We start from the raw sequence: 20,279 nt of genomic DNA on the forward strand, positions 1-20,279 counted from the left end.
TATTAACATATATGTAAGATTTAGACACTGCTTTTAGGAGCCACAATATTCCTCTAATAATAATAGCTGGGGCTGGGGATGTGGCTCAAGCGGTAGCGCGGTTGCCTGGCATGCGTGCGGCCCGGGTTCGATCCTCAGCACCACATACAAACAAAGATGTTGTGTCCCTTGAAAACTAAAAAATAAATGTCAATCTTTCTCTTTAAAAAAAAAGAAATTAAAAAAAATAAAATAATAATAGCTAACATTTTCTAAGCATTACCATGTGACAGGATTTTTACATGCAGAATCCATTACCTGGTTATTTGTAGAATATCTATGTTACTGAATAAAGCAAGGCTTAAAGAGGTGAAAATATGGGCTGGGGTATAGCTTAACAATGGAACACTTGCCTAACATATGCAAGGCCCTGGGTTTAATTCCCCACCCCCACTCCCTAAATAAAGAAAAAAACATTTTAAAAGATGTTAAAAGAATTACTCAAGATCACTCAGAGAGTAAATAGCAGAACTTGAAGTTAACCTCAACCAACCTACTCCAATGTGATTGCCCTTAATTACCATGTTGTAATGTTCCTAATGTTCCCACAGCAATCTGTGCATGTCACAGCACCCACACACTATAATGCAATTGTTTTCTTCCTCCTAGCCTCTGGTGTGCTCTTGAGAAAGAGCCATTTATTCATTCTTTCTTTCATTGGACAAATATGTTTTGAGTGCTTCCCACATGATAGGCCCTGTGCTAAATGCCAGGGATACAATAATGAATGAAACAAATAATTGGTCCCTGCCATCATGAAGCTTACATTCTAGTGTCTAAGACAGAAACAGACAAAAACAAGTAGTTAGTAGATAAATAACATTGTTACAGGTTTTGGGAGTACCAATCAAACTGATTAAAAGGGTGCCTAAAACAAAATGCTGGGGCAGGATGTAGTTCTATATGGAGGGCAGGACAGGGACAGGAGAAACTTGTGAAGTTACATTTAAATGAATGAAGGGAACTGACTTGTGAAATGGGAGAGTGAGAACATCCTCCCAGGTTTCTGGTTTGCTATTAGGCTTATTTAACTCTCTATAATGGACACTAGGCACAGGGCTTTGACATTTCTTATCGATTACTTATTTTTTTGTGGTGCTGGGAAATTGAATCCAGGACCTCTCATATACAAAGCACATGCTCTACCACAGAGACCAGGTGTCAGTTCGTTTGTTTGTTTATTTATTTATTTATTTGGAGATGGACAGCATGCCTTTATTTTATTTATTTTTAAATTTGGTGCTAAGTATGGAACCTAGTGCCTCATACCTGCTAGGCAAATGCTCTGCCACTGAGCTAGAGCCCTAGCCCAGGTGTCAAATCTTGACTTTTTTTTTCTGAGACTGGATCTTGAGTCTCCCAATGTTGCCCAGGCTGTACTTGAACCTGTGATTCTCCTGTCACAGCCTCCCAAGTAGCTGGGGTTACAGGCATCACCCTGCTTTGATCATTCTTGACTACAGGGCTTCACCATTTTTAGGTGTGAAGGAAAGCACAACAAATTTCACAGCTCTTTGTTTTGTTCTCAAGTCTTTTTTTCTCAGTGGTGTTGCCTCCTCTTTGTCAATTCAAACTAAATCATGGTTCAAGTGCCAGGTGTGTTGGTGCATGCCTGTAATTCCAAGATTTCAGGAGGCTCCCAAATTTGAGGTCAGCCTCAGCAAGGCCCTAAGCAATTTTGCCAAGAACTTATCTCAAAATAAAAAATAAAAAGAGCTGGGATGTAGCTTAGTGGTTAAGCGCCCTGGATTCAATCCCCAGTACACTTCCCTGCTTAAAAAAAAAGATTTAGCACAATCCTTATCTTGCCTAGGAAACCTTTCTTTTTTGCACAAGGATTGAACCCAGGGGTGCTCTACCTCTGAGCTAAGTTGCCAGTTCCTTTTTCAGGGATCGAACTAGGGCCTTATGCATGCGAGGCAAGCACTTTACTGAGATATATCCCAGCCCCTCTTTTTTGTTTTAAGATAGGGCCTCACGGGCTGGGGATGTGGCTCAAGCGGTAGCGGCTTGCCTGGCATGCGTGCAGCCCGGGTTGGATCCTCAGTACCACATACCAACAAAGATGTTGTGTCCGCCGAGAACTAAAAAATAAATATTAAAAAATCCTCTCTCTCTCTCTCTCTCTCCTCTCTCACTCTCTCTTAAAAAAAAAAAAAAAAAAAGATAGGGCCTTGCTAAATTATCCAAGCTGGCCTCAAATTTGGGATCCTTCTACCCCAGCCTCCCAAGCCACCACACTCGGCTGCGTACAATTAATTTTCATTTTTTTGGTAAAATAATACGTAAATACATAAAGAAAGAACTAATTTTGTAAAATATAAATAATAAGTGAGTCTAGATGGGCATTCATTACATTATTTTTGAATTATTACTCTTGAAGCATTTGCTTTAAATTTTTAATAAAAGATAGAGAAAAATTATTACAGTAATCTAGGCACAAAGTGATGTTACTTAGAGGACACCTGACAATAAAGTCAAGGAAATGTCAAAAATTAACAAATTCAAAATATATTTTGGAGGAAGAAATGACAGGACTTGGGCTGGGAATGAAGCTCAAGGGTAGAGCTCTCGCATAGCCTATATGAGGCTCCAGTACCGAGAAAAAGAGGAAAAAAACACAAGATTTATTAATAAACACAAGACTTGTTAATAAACAAGATGTGACGGCTGAGGAAAACGGGCGGAATCACTAGTGTAAACAAACATCCCCACCAGAAGTCCTTACAGGAGCTCCGCCCTTCCGGCTCCTCCCAAAGCAGAGGAAGTGAGGAAAAGGAAGCGACGGCCGAACTACTCGCACCTTCCGGTCTAGCGTCGCAAAGAAGTCGTAAGTCCGAGAAACTTGTTTGGCTCCTCCCGCTATGGGCGGTCCTGGAAAATAACTGACCAATGGTGAACGATACGTAAGCAATATCCAATGGCACTGGAGTGGGTGGAGTCCTATGGTACAGTGCTGCCCCGGAGTTGAGCCCTGGAATTAGGCCTTTAGCCCACGTGGGAAGCTCTTCTGTGTAGAGGCGGCTTGAAAACGAAGTGAGCGAGAGCGATTTTGACTAGAGTGATGGGGCCAGCCCCTACAGGACAGCAGCTGCGCGGAGCAACTGGGGGCCCCGAGGTGGGTTGAGCCAATTGAAGGAAAAGGCTCTATGTGGTTCCACTTCGCTGCAGAAGCAGAGATAGTGTGGCCTGACAGCTAGCTGGTGGGAGACACGAGGGCAGCTCATTTTGGAGGAGTCCTGTTCCCATGATTTTTTTCAGCCTAGGGCACTGAAAATAGTCTGAGATTTTGTTAGGGAAGGTGAAGCCGGGATTTGGATAAAGCAGGAGTGGAGAAGGCATTTTAGACTTTTCAAGCCTGTAGCAGCAGAAGAGGAAACAGGGATTCATGGTATCCAAAAAGGGGCTTAGGCATTGCTTAGGGCACTCCCCAGTGGACTTGTGACTCTACCAACTCCAAGCAGAATTCCATTTTTGTGCTGTCAGATAGACTGGGAACACGCAAGGTATTTTCAGTCTAGGGAACATAGTGTTACTCCAAGTAGTGGTTATCGTGAGTTTAACAGAGTCTGACATCCAAAGAAAGGATGAAGCAGGTGAATCCTTTACCCACAGCATATTATGGCACTTTAGCCAGCAGATGCTCGATACCTGTGACCTTATGTTGGTTTCTGCCTCTGGCCACAGGTGATAGAACCATCCTTTGAAGGCACAGGTAAGAAGGGGAAGAAGCCATCCTCAAGAAAGCGTGGAGTGACTGAGTCCCAAGCAGAGAACCTTCTGCAACCAGTGAAGCTCAGCAAGGCAGAATTATACAAGGAGCCTACCAATGAGGAGCTAAATCGCCTTCGGGAGACCGAGATCCTGTTCCACTCCAGCTTGCTTCGTTTACAGGTACTCAGGTGGTTGGGACTTGTGGTAGAGGAGCTCTTTTAGGACTCTGAGGTCATTGGACTTTTCCTCACCCTCCTTACAGGTAGAGGAGCTACTAAAGGAAGTGAGGCTATCAGAAAAGAAGAAGGATCGGATTGATGCCTTCCTACTGGAGGTCAACCATCGAATCAAGAGGGTGCCTTCAACCCCTGAGTCAGAAGTAAGGCAGATGGCCTGGCGAACTGGGAAGCAAGGCCTTCAGGGGCCTTGCTATGTCTCTTGAGAGGTTGGAGTGCTAGGGAGTTCTTTCTCACTGCAAGGAAGTTCAGCTGGGATTGTTGTCACTCGTGTATTATCACTTAATAAGCATTGAGGTGTGTGGTACTAATTGGGTATTGGATATTCTTAGATATGTCAATAAACAAAATAGCCTATGGTATGATGTTGGGATTATGGATAATAGATAATAAACTGCATGGCAGTGTTAGAAGATGGTCAATACTATGGAAAAAGGAAAAACCAGGACAAGGTAAAGGGATTAGGAGTATTGGGAATGGGAGTGGTTTGCAATTTTAAGTAGTGTAGCCAGAGTAAACAATACTGAAGTGACTACATGTAAAGATTTGAAGAAGTTCAGTTAGCCATATAGATATCTAACAAAGTAAGCATCCAAGAGGGAGAAACAATACCAAGACACAAAGGCAGGAGTGTGCTGTTATGCTCTTTGGAATAAAAGATAGAGGAGATGAATTCAGGCAGGTTATAGGAGAAGGTTGAATATCATGTAGTGCCTTGTGCACTAAAATAAGCACTTTGGCTATTGCTCTAGGTGAAATGAGAAACTACTGCTAGTGTTTTGTGTCCCCCTGCCCCGATTTTAAAAAGTTTATTCAGGTCAGCCATGTGGCATACATCTGTAATCCCAGTGATTCAGGAGGCTGAGGCAGGAGGATCTCAAGTTCGAGGCCAGCCTTGGCAACTTAGTGAGACCCTGTTTCAAAAACAGAGGGAATAGATGCTTGGGGATGTGGCTAAATGGTTACATACCCCTGAGTTTAATCCCCAGTACCAAAAAAAAAAAAAAAAAAATTCATTCAGGCCAGATACGGTGGCACATGCCTGTAATCCCAGCAACTCAGTAGACTGAGGATTGTGAGTTCCAGGCCAGCCTCAGAAACTTAGCAAAGCCCTAAGCAATTTAGCAAGACCCTGTCTCAAAATAAAAAACAGAAAGGCTCACTGAGATGTGGCTCAGTGGTAAAGTGACTCTGGGTTCAATCCTCAGTACCAAAAAAAAATTTTTTTTCATTCAGGCTTATGATGAAAGTATAATGGAGGGGAACAAAGGTAAAATCAGGGGGACTACTTAGTTACCTGTTGATCACTGAAAAAATGTGGTACCTCAAACTACAGTAGATAGATGAATACATTTTTATCATAAAATAAATTCCCCCCCCTCATTAAACTTTGTTTCATTGTTGTTTTTTTATTCTTGTTTTATTTTGTTTTTGGTGGCACTCCAGCACCACTAAGCTATACCCTCAGCCCCAGCTATTTTAATGGTTTTCAGAATTCTATAACAGATTTTTGGTCAAGTTCTTTCACTAAGCATCTTAGTGAGACCCTCAGCAATTTAGCAAGAACCCCATGTCTGAAAATAAAAAAATTAATTTAAAAAAAGGGGACTGGGGATGTAGCTTAGTGATAAAAGTGTCCCTGGATTCAATCTTCAGTATCAAAAACTTTAAAAATGAATGAGTGAATAAATAAATAAAACATTGATTTAGGAGTCAGGTGTAGTGGCACATCCCTGTAATCCCAGTAACTTGAGAGCTAAGGCAGGAAGATCTCAAGTTCAAGATCATCCTGGGCAACTTAGTAAGACCCTGTCTCAAAATAAAAAGTACTAGGGATGTAGTTCAATGGTAAAGTTCCTGGATTCAATCCCCAGTAACAAAACCTTATTTATTAAAAAACATATAGAGGGGTTGGGTTTGTAGCTCAATGGTAGAGCATTTGACTAGCACGTGTGAGGCCCTAGGTTTGATCCTCAGAACCACATGAAAATAAAAAAAAATTAAAAATATGTATATATAAAATATGTATAAGTATATATATTTACATATATAGTGTAAACAAGTATATTTACATTTTGATTTAGTGGTTGGGGATATAGCTCAGTAGTTGAAAGCTCTCCACATTCACTAGGCTCCAGGTTGGATCTTGAGCACTGGAAAAAAAAAAAGTAATGATTTATAAAACTAAAATGTTAAAGCTAGGCTTGGAGGTGTGTGCCTTCTAGTTCCACCTAATTTGGAAGTGTGGCAGGAGGATTACTTGAGCCCAGGAGTTCAGGCCATCCTGGGTGACAGTGAAACCCCATGTCTTTTCTACTGAGAGTTTGTTTGTTTGTTTGTTTGTTTGTTGATACTGGGGATTTAACTCAGCACTCAACCACTGAGCCACATCCCCAGCCCTATTTTGTATTTTATTTAGAGATAGGGTCTCACTGAGTTACTTAACACCTCACTTTTGCAAAGGCTGGCTTTGAACTTGGGATCCTCCTGCCTCAGCCTCCCATGCTGTTGGGATTATAGGCGTGTGCCACTGCACCTGGCTTCTCTTGAGGGTTTTATAGTACACTGCTTTATTTTTGTTTGTTCGCTGTTTTTATTTTATACTACTGAGGTTTGAAACCAGGGGTGTTCTACCAGTGAGATACATACCAACCTTTTTATTTTTTGATATGCTCAGTCTGACCTCCAACTTGGGATCCTCCTGTCTCAGCCTCCACATTGCTGGGATTATATGTCTGTTTCACCATACCCTTCAAATTTTACCAGTTGAATGAATTGGTAGGAGCAATCTAGATCCATCTGGTGGCTCAGTGGAATCCATTTTTTTTTTTTTTTTCAGAGTAGAAATTAGAAGTTTATTAAAGGACAGCAGAAAAGACTTCTCCCAGAGGAAGAAGGGGACCCAAGAGGTGGAATCCATTTTGATAACACCAAAAATTAGTTGTTTCACAGCCAGTATTTAAGACAGAAGTTTGCTCTTGGGTCTGCCCATTCTTGAAGATACCATCTTCAGATTTGCCAATGTCAGCAGTCAGGACAATACAGTCAGCCTGAGATGTAAATGTAATAACGTTTCTTTTTTTTTTTTTTTTAAGAGAGAGTAAGAGAGGAGAGAGAGAGAGAATTTTTAATATTTATTTTTTAATTTTTTTTTTTTTAGAGAGAGTGAGGAGGGGGAGAGAGAGAGAGAGAGAGAATGAATTTTTAATATTTATTTTTTAGTTCTCGGCGGACACAACATCTTTGTTGGTATGTGGTGCTGAGGATCGAACCCGGGCCGCACGCATGCCAGGCGAGCGCGCTACCGCTTGAGCCACATCCCCAGCCCCTGTAATAATGTTTCTGATATGGACTCTGTGTACTTGAAAGGAGGTTTATTGGAAGGAGGCTTCTCCAACTCCATAACCTTTTTCTCAAGTTTTTTGATAGTCCTTTTGTTGATTCTCCCACATTTGTAGATCAGATGGCCAGTTAGTGGAGGATTTACCTAAATCTGTGTGTTTGGTAATATCACTGATATGAGTCTTCTATTGCGGGGAGGGGGTTGTTTGTTTTTGTTATTCTGTTTTTATTTTTATGGTGCTGGAAACTGAACCCAGGACCTTGCCCATGATAGGCAAGTGTTCTATACCTGAATCCTTCCTTTCCCATTTTGGCTTTGATTTAGCAGTGGTTTTTATGATACCTGTGTTCTGGCAGTTAAGTCCATTGTGGTAAAGAAAATGAGGTATTTTGTTGTTGTTGTTGTTGTTACTGGAGATTTAGCTCAGGGGTATTTTACCACTGAGCTATATCCTCAACCCTATTTATTTATTTACTTTTGGTACTTGGAATTGAACCCAGGGGTGCTGAACCACATACCTAGCCCCGTTGCCTTTTAAGTTTTAGTTACAGATGGACACAATACCTTTATTTTATTCATTTATGTGGTGCTGAGGATCGAACCCAGTACTCCATGCATGCGAGGCAAGTGCTCTACTACTGAGCCACAACCCCAGCCAATGCCCAGCCCTTTTTATTTTTTATTTTGAGACAAAGTTAAGTTGTTGAGGGCCTTATTGAATTACTGAAGCTGGCCTTAAATGTGTAATCCTTCTGTCTCAGTATTCTGGGTCACTGGGATTACAGGCATGTGCCGCTCCACCTGGCTAAGAAAATGAGTATACTTTATTTTTTTTTTAATTTTTTTAGGGGGCTGGAGATGTGGCTCAAGCGGTAGCGCGCTCGCCTGGTATGCGTGCGGCCTTGGGTTCGATCCTCAGCACCACATACAAACAAAGATGTTGTGTCCGTCGAGAACTAAAAAATAAATATTAAAAAATTCTCTCTCTCTCTCTCTCTCTTAAAAAAAAAAAAAAAATTTAGGGGCTGGGGTTGTGGCTCAGCGGGAGAGCGCTCGCCTCGCACGTGTGAGACCCTGGGTTCAATCCTTAGCACCACAAGTGAAATAAAGGTGTTATGTCCAACTACAACTAAAAAAATAAATAAATTTTTAAAATTTTAAATTTTTTAGTTATAGGTGGACACAATATCTTTATTTCATTATTATATGGTGCTGAGGATCGAACCCAGTGCCTCACGCATGCTAGGCAAGTGCTCTACCTCTGAGCCACAACCTCAACCCCCAAGTATAGTTTCTTAACAGAGATGAGTCAAGGTAGTTTTGGCTTGAGTAACTGTTAGTTACCTTCATGAGGAAGGCATGTTTTGTCTAGTGAACATCAAGAGGCCATGTGAGGAAGGCAGTAGAATCCATGTGTCACTGTTCTTGCACCCACAGCTCACTGACCAGGCATGGCTCCCTGCTGGAATTCGAGTTCCCTTCCACCAAGTGCCCTATACTGTGAAGGGCTCTTTCCACTTCCTTCCTCCAGCCCAGGTCACTGTTGTGGGCAGCTATCTTCTGGGCACCTGCATTCGGCCAGACATCACTGTGGATATGGCACTGACCATGCCCAGGGTAAGGTCCAGGGCTTAGGAAATAAAGAAGCCCACTACTTGACCACTTAAAAATCCAAGTCCCTCTCTTTCCATCTGTCCAGGGGTTAGAAATCCAAATTCTAAATCAGGAGCAAGCCACTGCAGTCATCCTGAGGGTACCTAGATGGGCTTTTGGGCCATGTGCCTTTGGAACTTTGTCTTCATTGTCTGAAAATTGGTATAGTGTTACAAGTCTGGCTCAAGCTCTCCACTGTCAACAGAGAAGCCCCAGGACTCTCACCTGTTTCCTCTTAGCCTCCAAGCGCTTATTTGCCTGGCTCTCTTTTTCCTTCCCTGGCCCCTCTAGGAAATCCTACAGGACAAAGACCTGTTGAACCAGCGCTATTTCCGCAAGCGTGCTCTTTACCTGGCCCACTTGGCTCACCACTTGGCCCGAGATCCACTCTTTGGCAGCGTTCGTTTCTCCTACACCAATGGCTGTCACATGAAACCCTCACTGCTGCTGCGGCCACATGGTGGGAAGCACACCTTGGGCTAAGGACACAGTACAGGGTGATAAATCTAAAGAGAAAGACACAGGGTACTCAGGACTAGGGGAATAGGAATAGGAGCCTTAAGGCCAGGGTGAGAGGCATGGGCCTCAAGGTTGAGTGGGGAATTAGGGACCTCAAATTGGGAAAGCCTGGGCTTGGGTTGTGGCTCAGTGGCAGAGGGCTTGCCTAGCATGTGTGAGGTCCTGGGTTCGATCCTCAGTACCACATATAAGTAAATAAAAGATCCATTGGAAAAAAAAAATGGGAAGGTATACGACTTTCAACTCTGAGAGGGTAGGTACTGGGACTCCTGGTTCCAGAGCTGGAGGGTCTTAACAGTCCCTGTCTCCACCAAGGGAAAGATGAGCGCTTGGTCACTGTACGTTTGCATCCATGCCCTCCATCTGATTTCTTCCGCCCATGCCGCTTGTTGCCAACGAAGAACAATGTGCGTTCTGCCTGGTACCGAGGGCAGAGTCCTCCAGAGGATGGTGAGCAGGCACTGGGGTTGAGGTGGTGCAGGAAGAAAGGGATCTGTTGGAGACTTTTCTTCTCATGGCCTTTTCTTCTCACAGGTAAACCAGACCCCCCTACCCCCCACTACAACACATGGGTTCTGCAGGATACAGCTCTAGGGTCCCATGTGCAGCTGCTATCAAATGTGCTCGGCTCTGCCCCAGGACTGAAGGATGGTGTGGCACTTCTGAAGGTCTGGCTGAGGCAGAGGGAGCTGGACAAGGTAAGTTGGAGGTGACCCACCCTCCTCTTCTTGCTCTGTAATGAGCTGGCTCTGAGCTCAGGCCTTTCTCTTTATCTCTCTTTCAGGGCCTAGGTGGGTTTAGTGGATTCCTAATCTCCATGTTGGTTGCCTTCCTCGTGTCTACACGCAAGATCCACACCACCATGAGCGGCTACCAGGTCCTGAGAAGTGTCTTGCAGTTTCTGGGTGAGGCAACTAAAACCTGGAAAAGACCAAGGTTTTCTTTCATCCCAGGAATCCTATCATTCCATTAGGGATTTGGTTCCTTGCCATCAGATAGATGAGCAAACTGAATATTGGAGGCATGCAGTTGTAGCTACCTAGGCTGAGGGAGGGTCATTAGGGCTGGGACCCCAGGGTGGGAACCTTTTGATGTATCCATTTTTTCTGTGTCACTCCAGCCACCACAGATCTGACAGTCAGTGGGATCAGTTTATGTCTCAGCTCAGATCCCTCTTTGGTGAGTTGGGGAAGGGCCAGATCTATTCCAGGAGGCCTGAAGGTAAGACCCAACCCTTGACTTGGCTTCTCTCTATTCCCTAAGCCGGCTTTAGCTGATTTCCACCAGGCCTTTCCTGTTGTCTTCTTGGACCCCTCAGGCCGTCTCAACCTCTGTGCTGATGTCACTGCCTCCACTTACCACCAGGTACTAATGGGCCCCCACTACTATATTCCCCAGATGTCCCAGCTCAGACTCTGTCCCATCTGTTAGTACCAGGACCCCAGAAAGTCCTCTCCAAAGAGGTAAGGTGAAGCACATCTCCTTACCTTGTGGCTCCAGGTACAGCATGAGGCACGGCTATCTATGGCATTGCTGGACAGCAAAACTGATGATGGATTCCAGCTGCTCTTGATGACTCCTAAACCCATGATCCGGGCTTTTGACCATGTCCTGCAGTGAGTTTAGGGGTGACAGGATATGTTGGTGGGTCTTGTCTTCCTGAAGTGATTGGACAAAGATCCTGAGGCAGGTGGCTCACATCTTCCAGGGAAGAGGTGGTATGAGGGGCCAGTAGATCCTGATTCCCCCTTTTTGTCCTTCTGTGCCCTCCAGTCTCCGTCCACTGAGTCGCCTACAGGCTGCATGTCACCAGCTGAAGCTCTGGCCTGAGCTGCAGGACAATGGTGGTGATTATATCTCTGCTTCTTTGGGCCCACTAACTACCCTCCTGGAGAAGGGTCTGGGGTCCCGGCTGCAACTTCTGGCCCACTCTCGGCCCCCAGTCCCAGAGGTGAGATGGTATAAGGTTGGGGAGTTTGCGAGCCTTAAGTGGGGCTGGAGCCAGGGTCCTAAAAGACACAAAGGACATGGTATTCCTCTATCATGACCTTTCTAGTCCAGGCTGGGGGTTCTTGGGTTGAGATCAGCCTCTTTATACCCTACAGTGGGACATCAGTCAAGATCCACCAAAGCACAAAGACTCTGGGACCCTGACCCTGGGATTGCTCCTCCAGCCTGAGGGACTGACCACTGTCCTTGAGCTGGGTCCAGAGGCTGACCAGCCTGAGGTGAGGAATCCCATCATATATGTGGGAAGAAGTGAGTGGATTGCTCTCATGCCACCAGGGCTGAGGCCTGTTAGAGGTTGGTTCCTTTTTCCTTCCTTTTCCTTCTTTCCCTCCTTATTCTCCTTCCTTCCTTTGCTTTCCTTTTAACCCAAGGCTTCATGTAGACATTCGACCACTGAGCCATTCCCTAGCCCTTTTGGGGTTTTTATTTATTTATTTATTTATTTATTTATTTAGGTACCGGGGATTAAACTCCAGGACACTTGACCACTGAGCTATATCCCCATCCCTATTTTGTGTTTTATTTAGAGACAGGGTCTTACTGAGTTGCTTAGCACCTAGACTCACCATTGTGAGAACTCATGATTCTCCTTCTCAGCCTCCCAAGCCTAGGATTATAGGTGTGTGCCACCGCTCTAGGCTTGTTTTTAAGTTGTCCAGGCTGGCCTTGAACTTGTGCCTCTGTCTTCCAACTAGCTGGAATTACTGGCATGTACTACCACAGCTAACTTCTCAGGGAGGTTTTTTTTTTTTTTTTTTTTTTTTGTAGTAGTTGGACACAATACCCTCTTTTTATTTATTTATTTTTACATGGTGCCAAGAATCGAACCTAGGGCCGCACACTTGTAAGGCGAGTATTCTACTGCTGAGCTACAACCCCAGCCCCTCTCAGGGAGGTTTCTGAGATACCACTAACCCTTGCTTCTCCTCAGGCTGTTGAATTCCGCCAGTTCTGGGGGTCCCGTTCAGAGCTTCGGCGTTTCCAGGATGGAACCATTCGGGAAGCTGTGGTCTGGGAGGCAGCCTCTCTGTGCCAGAAGCGCCTTATCCCCCACAAAGTGGTCACCCACCTCTTGGCACTGTGAGTATTAGCATCTGCATGCCAGAAGGCAGTCATGGTCAGAGAGGCTTTTAAGAGAATCTTGCCTAGGCTCTTGGGGGAAGCCTAGGCTCCTACTGGTAGCATGGCTCTTCACTCCTTTACTATGTCTGTATCTGTTCTTCAGCCATGCTGACATCCCAGATAACTGTGTCCACTATGTGGGGGGCTTTCTGGATGCACTGATCCAAGGCCTGAAAGAGGTAAGGACCTTGAGGTCAAAACTAGTGATTGTAGATCTATGTGGCAAGACTGGGAGAAAGCCCTTTACAACCCAGCAAGAATGCACTTCCTGAGTTGTCCAGCAGGGGGGGCGCTAGCTCTGCTTCAGCCTGAGCCATGGCAAAATCCTTTATGGGGTTTTCAGAGTTTAGTCTCCTGTTTGTCCTCTCCCCCTCAGACCTCTAGCACAGGTGAGGAGGCCCTGGCAGTGGCCATATGTTGCTACGACGACCTCAGCCGCATGCTGTGGGGATTGGAAGGTCTCCCACTGACTGTGTCTGCTGTTCAGGGAGCTCATCCAGTGCTGTGCTACACAGAGGTGAGTTGCAAGTGGGGAAGGAACCCTTTCTGCATGACTCCCCTGGCCTGTTCTCTAGTTTACCAGTATCCCTCCCTTCTCCTGTCTGGACATTCCTTCTCAACCCCAGGCACCTTCCTCAGTTCCCCTTCTCCCACAGGTATTCCCACCAACCCCAGTCCAACCAGCTTGCTCCTTCTATGAGCAACTCCGGGAACGGGCATCTCTGTTGCCGCGGCTGGATAAACCCTGCCCAGCATATGTGGAGCCCATATCCAGTAAGAGGGCTCTTAAGAGGGAGTGGGAAGGACAGTTCCCATTCTAGGCTGCAGTATGAGACCTGTCACTCCTTTTCTTCCTCAGTGGTTTGTCACCTGGAAGGCAGTGGTCAGTGGCCACAGGAAGCTGAGGCCATACGACGAGTCCGAGCTGCCTTCCAGCTACGCCTGGCAGAGCTGCTGAGGCAGCAGCATGGACTGCTGTGCCGTGCCACTGCCACACATACTGATGTCCTCAAGGTCAGACTGGTGTGGGGCAGGAAATTCCCAAGACAAGGCCTCCAGGGATGTCAGGGTGTAAAGATGATATACCCTGGGGGCATCAGGCTGGCGAGCAAGGGTGTAGGTATTAGTACCTCCAGGACCCAGACTTACATTCACTTCCTGTCTTATTCCCTCTTCCAATAGGATGGGTTTGTGTTCCGCATTCGTGTGGCCTATCAGCGGGAGCCTCAGATCCTGAAGGAGGTGCAGAGCCCTCAGGGGATGATCTCACTGAGGGACACACCTGACTCTCTCCGTCTTGAGAGAGACACAAGGCACTTGCCCCTGCTCACGAGTGCTCTGCATGGGTAAGGCTACCTGCGCAGACTGTTTTTATCTGTAGGCCGCCTTCTGCTTTTATTCTGCTCCTTTGTATGTCTGTCTCTCTGGGAAGCCAGATGGTATAATAGTTAGGGATATAAGTCCTGGAATTCTGGCCCTGCAACTTACATGTCCCTTTGGACTTTTTAGTTTTCCCATCTGTAGAATGGGAACAACACTAGGATCAATCCCTTAGGGCATTTGTTAGGAAGACATAAGATAATGCATGTAATGCATTAGCACAGGTATTCCTACCAACCCCAGTCCAACCAGCTTGCTCCTTCTATGAGCAACTCCGGGAACGGGCATCTCTGTTGCCATGGCTGGATAAACCCTGCCCAGCATATGTGGAGCCCATGTCCAGTAAGAGGGCTCTTAGGAGGGAGTGGGAGGGACAGTTCCCATTCTAGGCTGCAGTATGACACCTCTAGCACTGAGGCCAACAGGGTTGAATAATTAGTAGCAGTAGGACTGAGCCACTGTTCCTGAGTTTCTGAGTCTCACTGCCACTTTCCTCCTCTCCTCAGACTCCAACAGCAGCATCCAGCTTTCTCTGGTGTGGCTCGACTGGCCAAGCGATGGGTGCGAGCCCAGCTTCTAGGTGAGGGGTTCTCTGATGAGAGCCTGGATCTGGTGGCTGCTGCCCTTTTCCTGCACCCTGAGCCCTTCACCCCTCCTAGGTAATTTCTTCTATTTCCCTAGCCAGGAAGTTCCCCTTAGGTCTGGTTTTTATCCTTTGCACTGTACCCACTGTCCACATGGGAGGGAGTGACACACACCTGTAATCCCAACAGTTTGGGCGGCTGAGGCAGGAGGATTCTGAGTTCAAAGCCAGCCTCAGCAACTTAGTGAGACGCTGACTCTAAATAAAATGTTAAAAGGGCTGGAGATGTGGTTCAATCCCCAGTACCCCCTCACCCTCCCACCAAAAAAAAGTTATGGGGGAAGTTCTAAGACAGCCCACACTCCACTCCCACAACCCATACTTAGGGATCTGGGCTTTCTAGATTTTGGGGATATCCTTGTGGGAATATCCTTGTAAGATTCTTACTCCCTCCACTCAGCTCCCCACAGGTTGGCTTCCTTCGATTCCTTTCCCTGGTATCAACTTTCGATTGGAAGAACAACCCCCTCATTGTCAATCTCAACAATGAGCTTACTGGTAAGTGGTAAGACAGGTATCAGAACACTAGAAAAACTACGCTTTAGGGATTTCAGAGTAGTACAGGAAGGGTTTTCCCTGTCTGTTATGTTTTCTGTGTGCCTTCTCCAGCCCAGATATCTAAGACTGCTTGTCTTTGGGTGGGGAATTATCAGGAGGATAATTCTGACTGTAGGGTAGTTTGCCTGTTGGTGGTCAAAGACAGATTGGACTGGGATGGTGAGCAGGCTCCCTGGGGGAATGTGGAAGTTAGAGGAGCGTAGAAGGAGGAACCTGAACACAGTTAAGAAATCCTGTGGGGAGCAATGAGGCGTCAACTATATGCACACACCTCTTAGCTGATTTCCAGTTGTAAACTGAGGAGCTCTGGGTCTCAGCAGAGAGCAGAGTGTCAAGTTCCTAATTCTGCAGGTGTGTGGGAGCACAAGGTGGGAGGGGGCCAGGGGCAGGCCTCAGCTTGTGCAGGCCCAGAAACCAGACATGGGGTGCTAGGCAGTGGAAAATTCTGACTCTGGGTTGAGGCTATGAGATTAACATCCACACAATTAAGGCAAATGCGGTGTCCCTTTCTTCACCTTTGCCCCTTGAGGGAGGTTACAGGAAAATCCCTGATGAATAGCTGCTGGGTAAACAGAAGGAGGGCCCGGAGCAGCAAAATATGACTTTTGGGCAGGGGAAAGCTGATCTAGGACCTTCCCTCTTTTCTTTCTAGTGGAGGAACAGGTGGAGATTCGTAGTAGCTTCTTGGCAGCTCGGATTCGACTCCCTGTCATGGTCATTATTACTCCCCAGGACCGTAAAAGCTCTGTGTGGACACAAGATGGACCCTCAGCCCAGGTTCAACCCCATGCCTGACCCCAAATTTGATTTTTTCTGCCCCAAGAAAAAAACAGGCCCATCATGAGCTAGAAGAGACACATGGTCAATTCTAGCCTGATGTTTCTCTACCCACCAGATCCTTCAGCAGCTTGTGATCCTAGCAGCCAAGGCCCTACCTGTCCTAGAGAAGCAGCTCATGGATCCTTGGGGCCCTGGGGACATCAGGGTAAGCCTCTGACTGACAATGACTCCAGGGGCTCTGGGGGATCTGTCCTTGAATCCTAGAAATCTAGAGTTCAAGGGGCCCCACACAGCAAACTCAGTCCCATTGTCTAGTGAGACTGAATTCTGAGATGGGATTGAAGCCACCATGAATAAAACCTTTTACTCCCCTGATGGCCTCAAATTGGCATCAACTGCTTCCTTCTGTAGTTCTTACTGTTCTTGCCTTCATGTAGGCTTGAAGGCCCATGATAGATGGTTATTCACAGGTGAAGGAGGGGAGCAGGGTGGGTATGTGGAAGGGTGACTCAAGGGGTTATTTTGACTCCTACCTGTTCTCTCCTTAGACCGTGTTCCGGCCACCCTTGGACATGTATGATGTGCTGATCCACCTGTATGCCCGCCATATTCCCCGGCACCGCCAGGCTGTGGACTCTCCAGCTGCCTCCTTCTGCCGTGGTTTGCTCAATAAGCCAGGGCCCTCGTCCCTGATGCCTGTGTTGGGCTATGATCCTCCTCAACTCTACCTTGCACAGCTCAGGGTAAAACCTAAAGGGGAGCTGGCCTGAGGAGGGGACTTCAGATAGAGCTAGGGCCATGGAGGAGGCTCTAGGGTGTCCATGTGTAATCTTATTTGTGTTCTGACCCTCCCTAGGAGGCATTTGGGGATCTGGCCCTTTTCTTCTATGACCAGCATGGTGGAGAGGTGATTGGTGTCCTCTGGAAGCCCACCAGCTTCCAGCCCCAGCCCTTCAAGGTATGCTGGCCAATGACAGAATGTGTGTCTTTCTGATTGTGTACATGTGGTTCCCTGTGGGCATGCTTATCTGTGGGTAATCTGCACCATGAATGATCTGGGTTAGGTGCAGAGTGTGTGGACGTGTAATTTTCTCCACCACCCCTGTTCTGTCCCCAACCTGGTGTCTTAGGGTGTGCCTTATGATGCCTCAACCCACATGTCTTCTCTGATTTCCCTCAGGCTTCTAGCACAAAGGGACACATGGTTGTATCTCAGAGTGGAGAGTTAGTGCTGCTGCCCAACATAGAAGCAATCCTTGAGGACTTTGCTGTGATGGGAGAAGGCCTGGTGCAGGCTGTAGAAGCCCGAAGTGAGAGGTGGACTGTGTGATCAGCCCTGGAACAGGCTGAGATGGACATCCAGACTCAGCACCTCTGGAGCAAGATGTCAATGAGATGGCCACCCTCATTGCATGTGGACCCTCCATGGAAGGTCTGTTGGCCTGAACATACTGAACCATCCCCAAAGAAAGTCCTGTCCAATTTTTTGTCTGATGCTCCCTTCCTCGGGGTCCTGTGGAGTCCTCTGGTGCTGACCACCTGAACTCTCAGAAGAGAAGTAGGAGCCAGCTCAGAGGGAACTGAACCCACGAGATCCATCTGCCTGGAAGCCATGGGCCTGTACCTTTTCATTTTATTTTGTTCTTTATTTTGCATTTGGAGCACTTGGATATGTGCCTGGGGTTTGTCCCCTTCCCACTGGCAGGACTTGTGCCCAGATCTCAGTGTGCCCTTCACTATAGTGTCAGGCCTGGATGGAACCAAGAGAAGGTGTGGCTCTTCCTGAAGGTCACAGCCCGAGCACTGGCAATGGAAAGGGGATTGTGAGTGTATGAATAGACTGCATTGAAGGGGCACAATACCTTCCAGTGTTGGTGCTGCTGTTTCTCAGGGTAGAGACAGTGGAAAAGGACAGGAGGGGTTTGGGTGGATAAAGGAGTGGGGGGACTGGTGGTCCCAGTCCAGGAGAGATACAGAAAGCACTGGGTACTAATCTCCGGCCTCTCAGGGTATTAAGTCCTACCAGCTCTGTGCTGCTGCCCATTCATCTCACAGGCTGCCCTTGCAATGGAGTTGCAGTCATGAACAAGACCAACGTTCTGTTCTAGAGCTCCTGGGACCTCAGGAGGGGTATGCCCCCTCTTTGACTTTGGTCCACACCTCCTTTCTGGCAGCCACTCCCTGCTCCTGTCTCCCCTAATCCTGGCTGTTTTTCCAGACTCAGCTCAAATAATGCCCCTCCTAAGCCCTGCCCTTGCCCCCAGCCTGAGGTGCTCCTTCTGAATTATGAGAGCAGTTACTCCCAGTTGAGTTCACTTGGCAGGCACGCACAGCAATGTGAACCCTTCTATTGTCTTGATCTCTGATTTAAAATTAAATTGCTTAATTCTGTCCATTTTCCTGGCTTGTCTCTGTTTTCACATGGTTTTAACCTGATCTCCTGTGTCTAAACTCCGAAAGAGCAGGGAACATGTTTGAACACAGATTTGGTTTTCTTCATGGCACTTAGTACAGGGCTTTGCTCAATTAGGAAACAGATATATGCAGAAGGGGCACCCAGCCAAGCAGATGGAGGCCACAAGGATATAGAAATCATTTGTGAACTCTCCCAGAGCAGGTGGGATAGTGATGGTGAAACAGCCTGAAAGAAAATAAAAAGTTTATGTTTATTGAGTGTCTAATAAGTGTTGGGCACAATTAGGTGTTGTTTCTGTATTTTATGTATGGGAATACCAGTTAACCTTCCCTTCTGAGTAGATGAGGGAACAAGCTCCAAGGCGGAGCCAGTCATGGGAGGACTTTGATGCCTGGCCTGTAATCTCTGTTCTTAAAATGATGAGAAGCTACAAGAGGACTTTTTTTTTTTTTTTTTTTTTTTTTTTTTTGCCGTGGGGATTGAACCCAGGGCCTTGGGCATGTGAGTCAAGCACTCTACCACGTGAGCTGTCCCCAGCCCACACAAGAGAACTCTGTTAAGACTTTATAGACCTGTCACTGTCATGAGACACAGTTCAGCCCAAGGTTGAAACTGGGGTACGGAATAAATTGGTTGGCTATATCTGTCTATGTGCTATATGTTTTTTTGTTTTTTTTAAGCAAAAGAAATGACCCCATCCCTTACAGATCCCTGCAGCTCAGGGTCCACAATTGCTCTTGGCTCTTCTTTGGTGTCTGTTAACCTTGGGGATTCCTTGGACTTTTTCTTCAGTTTCTCCATAAGGCTCTGGGGAGGGCCAATGATTGCTAGTCTGTTTCAAACCATCCTATTTCATTCCTGGAGCAGCTACAGACCCTTTCACAAACCCAACTCAAGATTATCCTGGTGGGGATTTGCACCCCAGGCAGAGTTAGAGCAGTTGGCTCTAAGAGGTGCAGACACCGGTACCAATCAGGGGTCTGAGCTACAGGCTTTTTTTTTCTTTTTTTAACATTTATTTTTTTAGTTGTAGGTGAACACAATTCCTTTATTTTATTTTTATGTGGTGCTGAGGCTTGAACCCAGTGCCTCACGCATGCTAGGCAAGCACTCTACCTCTGAGCCACAATCCTAGCCCTGAGCTGTGGGTTTTTTGCTACCTCATAATATGGTCCTGAGTAAGTCACTCTTGCTGGGCTGCCTCTCCACCTATAGAATGGGCTTGTAATGGTTTTGTCAAGTGCCCCATGTGGCAAGGGAAGAGGGCTGAAATCTCAGAAACCATCCCTTCCTGCACTCTGCTCCTGCTTGGCATTAAGCCCCTCACGTGGCAGCTCCAACCTGTTTTCCTCAGACTTTGTCAGGGAAGTAGGTGAGGAGGCTGGGCTCCTTACTTCTGTCTCATGAATTTGTCTGATGTCTGACCATTCAGATCCCAGTCTACTGAGGCTCTAGAGTAGGAAGGTATTCTGGCTTTGGCTGAAGGATTGGATGCAGGAGGGTTGGGAATGGTGGTCAGAAGCTGGAGCTTCAGGAAAAGGGAAAGAGAGAAGCCTGTCAGGAAAATTTATGTGTAGGTGTGCACAGGATAGTGTGCCTGCTTCTGCTGGCTCCTGCACTGAACTCTGTAGGTAGATGTGGATGGGGTGGGAGTCTCTGACGTGGCATGATTTGTCTTGTGTGTGTGCTGGATGGCCACACATACAGTAGTGTGTGTAGGTTCTTGCCTTCAGCTCTGGTTTGCTGAAAAAAAGAAAATCTCCATGTTTGGATAGCAGGTTAGAAGAAAAACCTCTCAAATGGGAGGTAGGAATCCTGGTCTCCTTTCTATAGCTAAAAATAAATCTTCCCATTTTGGGGTTCCAG

General features: G+C 46.5%; 1 protein-coding gene across 1 annotated transcript; it reads left to right on the forward strand.

Annotated features, from left to right (window-relative positions):
• Positions 1-2,993: 2,993 nt before the first annotated feature.
• On the forward strand, positions 2,994-18,977 carry NOL6 (nucleolar protein 6). The gene is made up of 26 exons (XM_081275691.1): positions 2,994-3,157; positions 3,727-3,933; positions 4,016-4,132; positions 8,770-8,949; positions 9,277-9,445; positions 9,820-9,954; positions 10,039-10,202; positions 10,289-10,409; positions 10,625-10,683; positions 10,768-10,869; positions 11,005-11,120; positions 11,278-11,455; positions 11,610-11,732; positions 12,446-12,594; positions 12,740-12,815; positions 13,013-13,153; positions 13,293-13,410; positions 13,496-13,650; positions 13,819-13,982; positions 14,523-14,675; positions 15,060-15,157; positions 15,870-15,994; positions 16,113-16,202; positions 16,546-16,740; positions 16,854-16,955; positions 17,178-18,977. Exons 1-26 carry the CDS (start codon positions 3,104-3,106, stop codon positions 17,325-17,327), a joined length of 3,441 nt encoding a protein of 1,146 aa, XP_081131817.1. The 5' UTR covers positions 2,994-3,103; the 3' UTR covers positions 17,328-18,977.
• The last annotated feature ends 1,302 nt before the right edge of the window (positions 18,978-20,279 follow it).

The sequence above is a fragment of the Spermophilus citellus genome (assembly GCF_964194105.1).
Source record: "Spermophilus citellus genome assembly, chromosome: 2".
Lineage (NCBI taxonomy): Eukaryota > Metazoa > Chordata > Mammalia > Rodentia > Sciuridae > Spermophilus > Spermophilus citellus.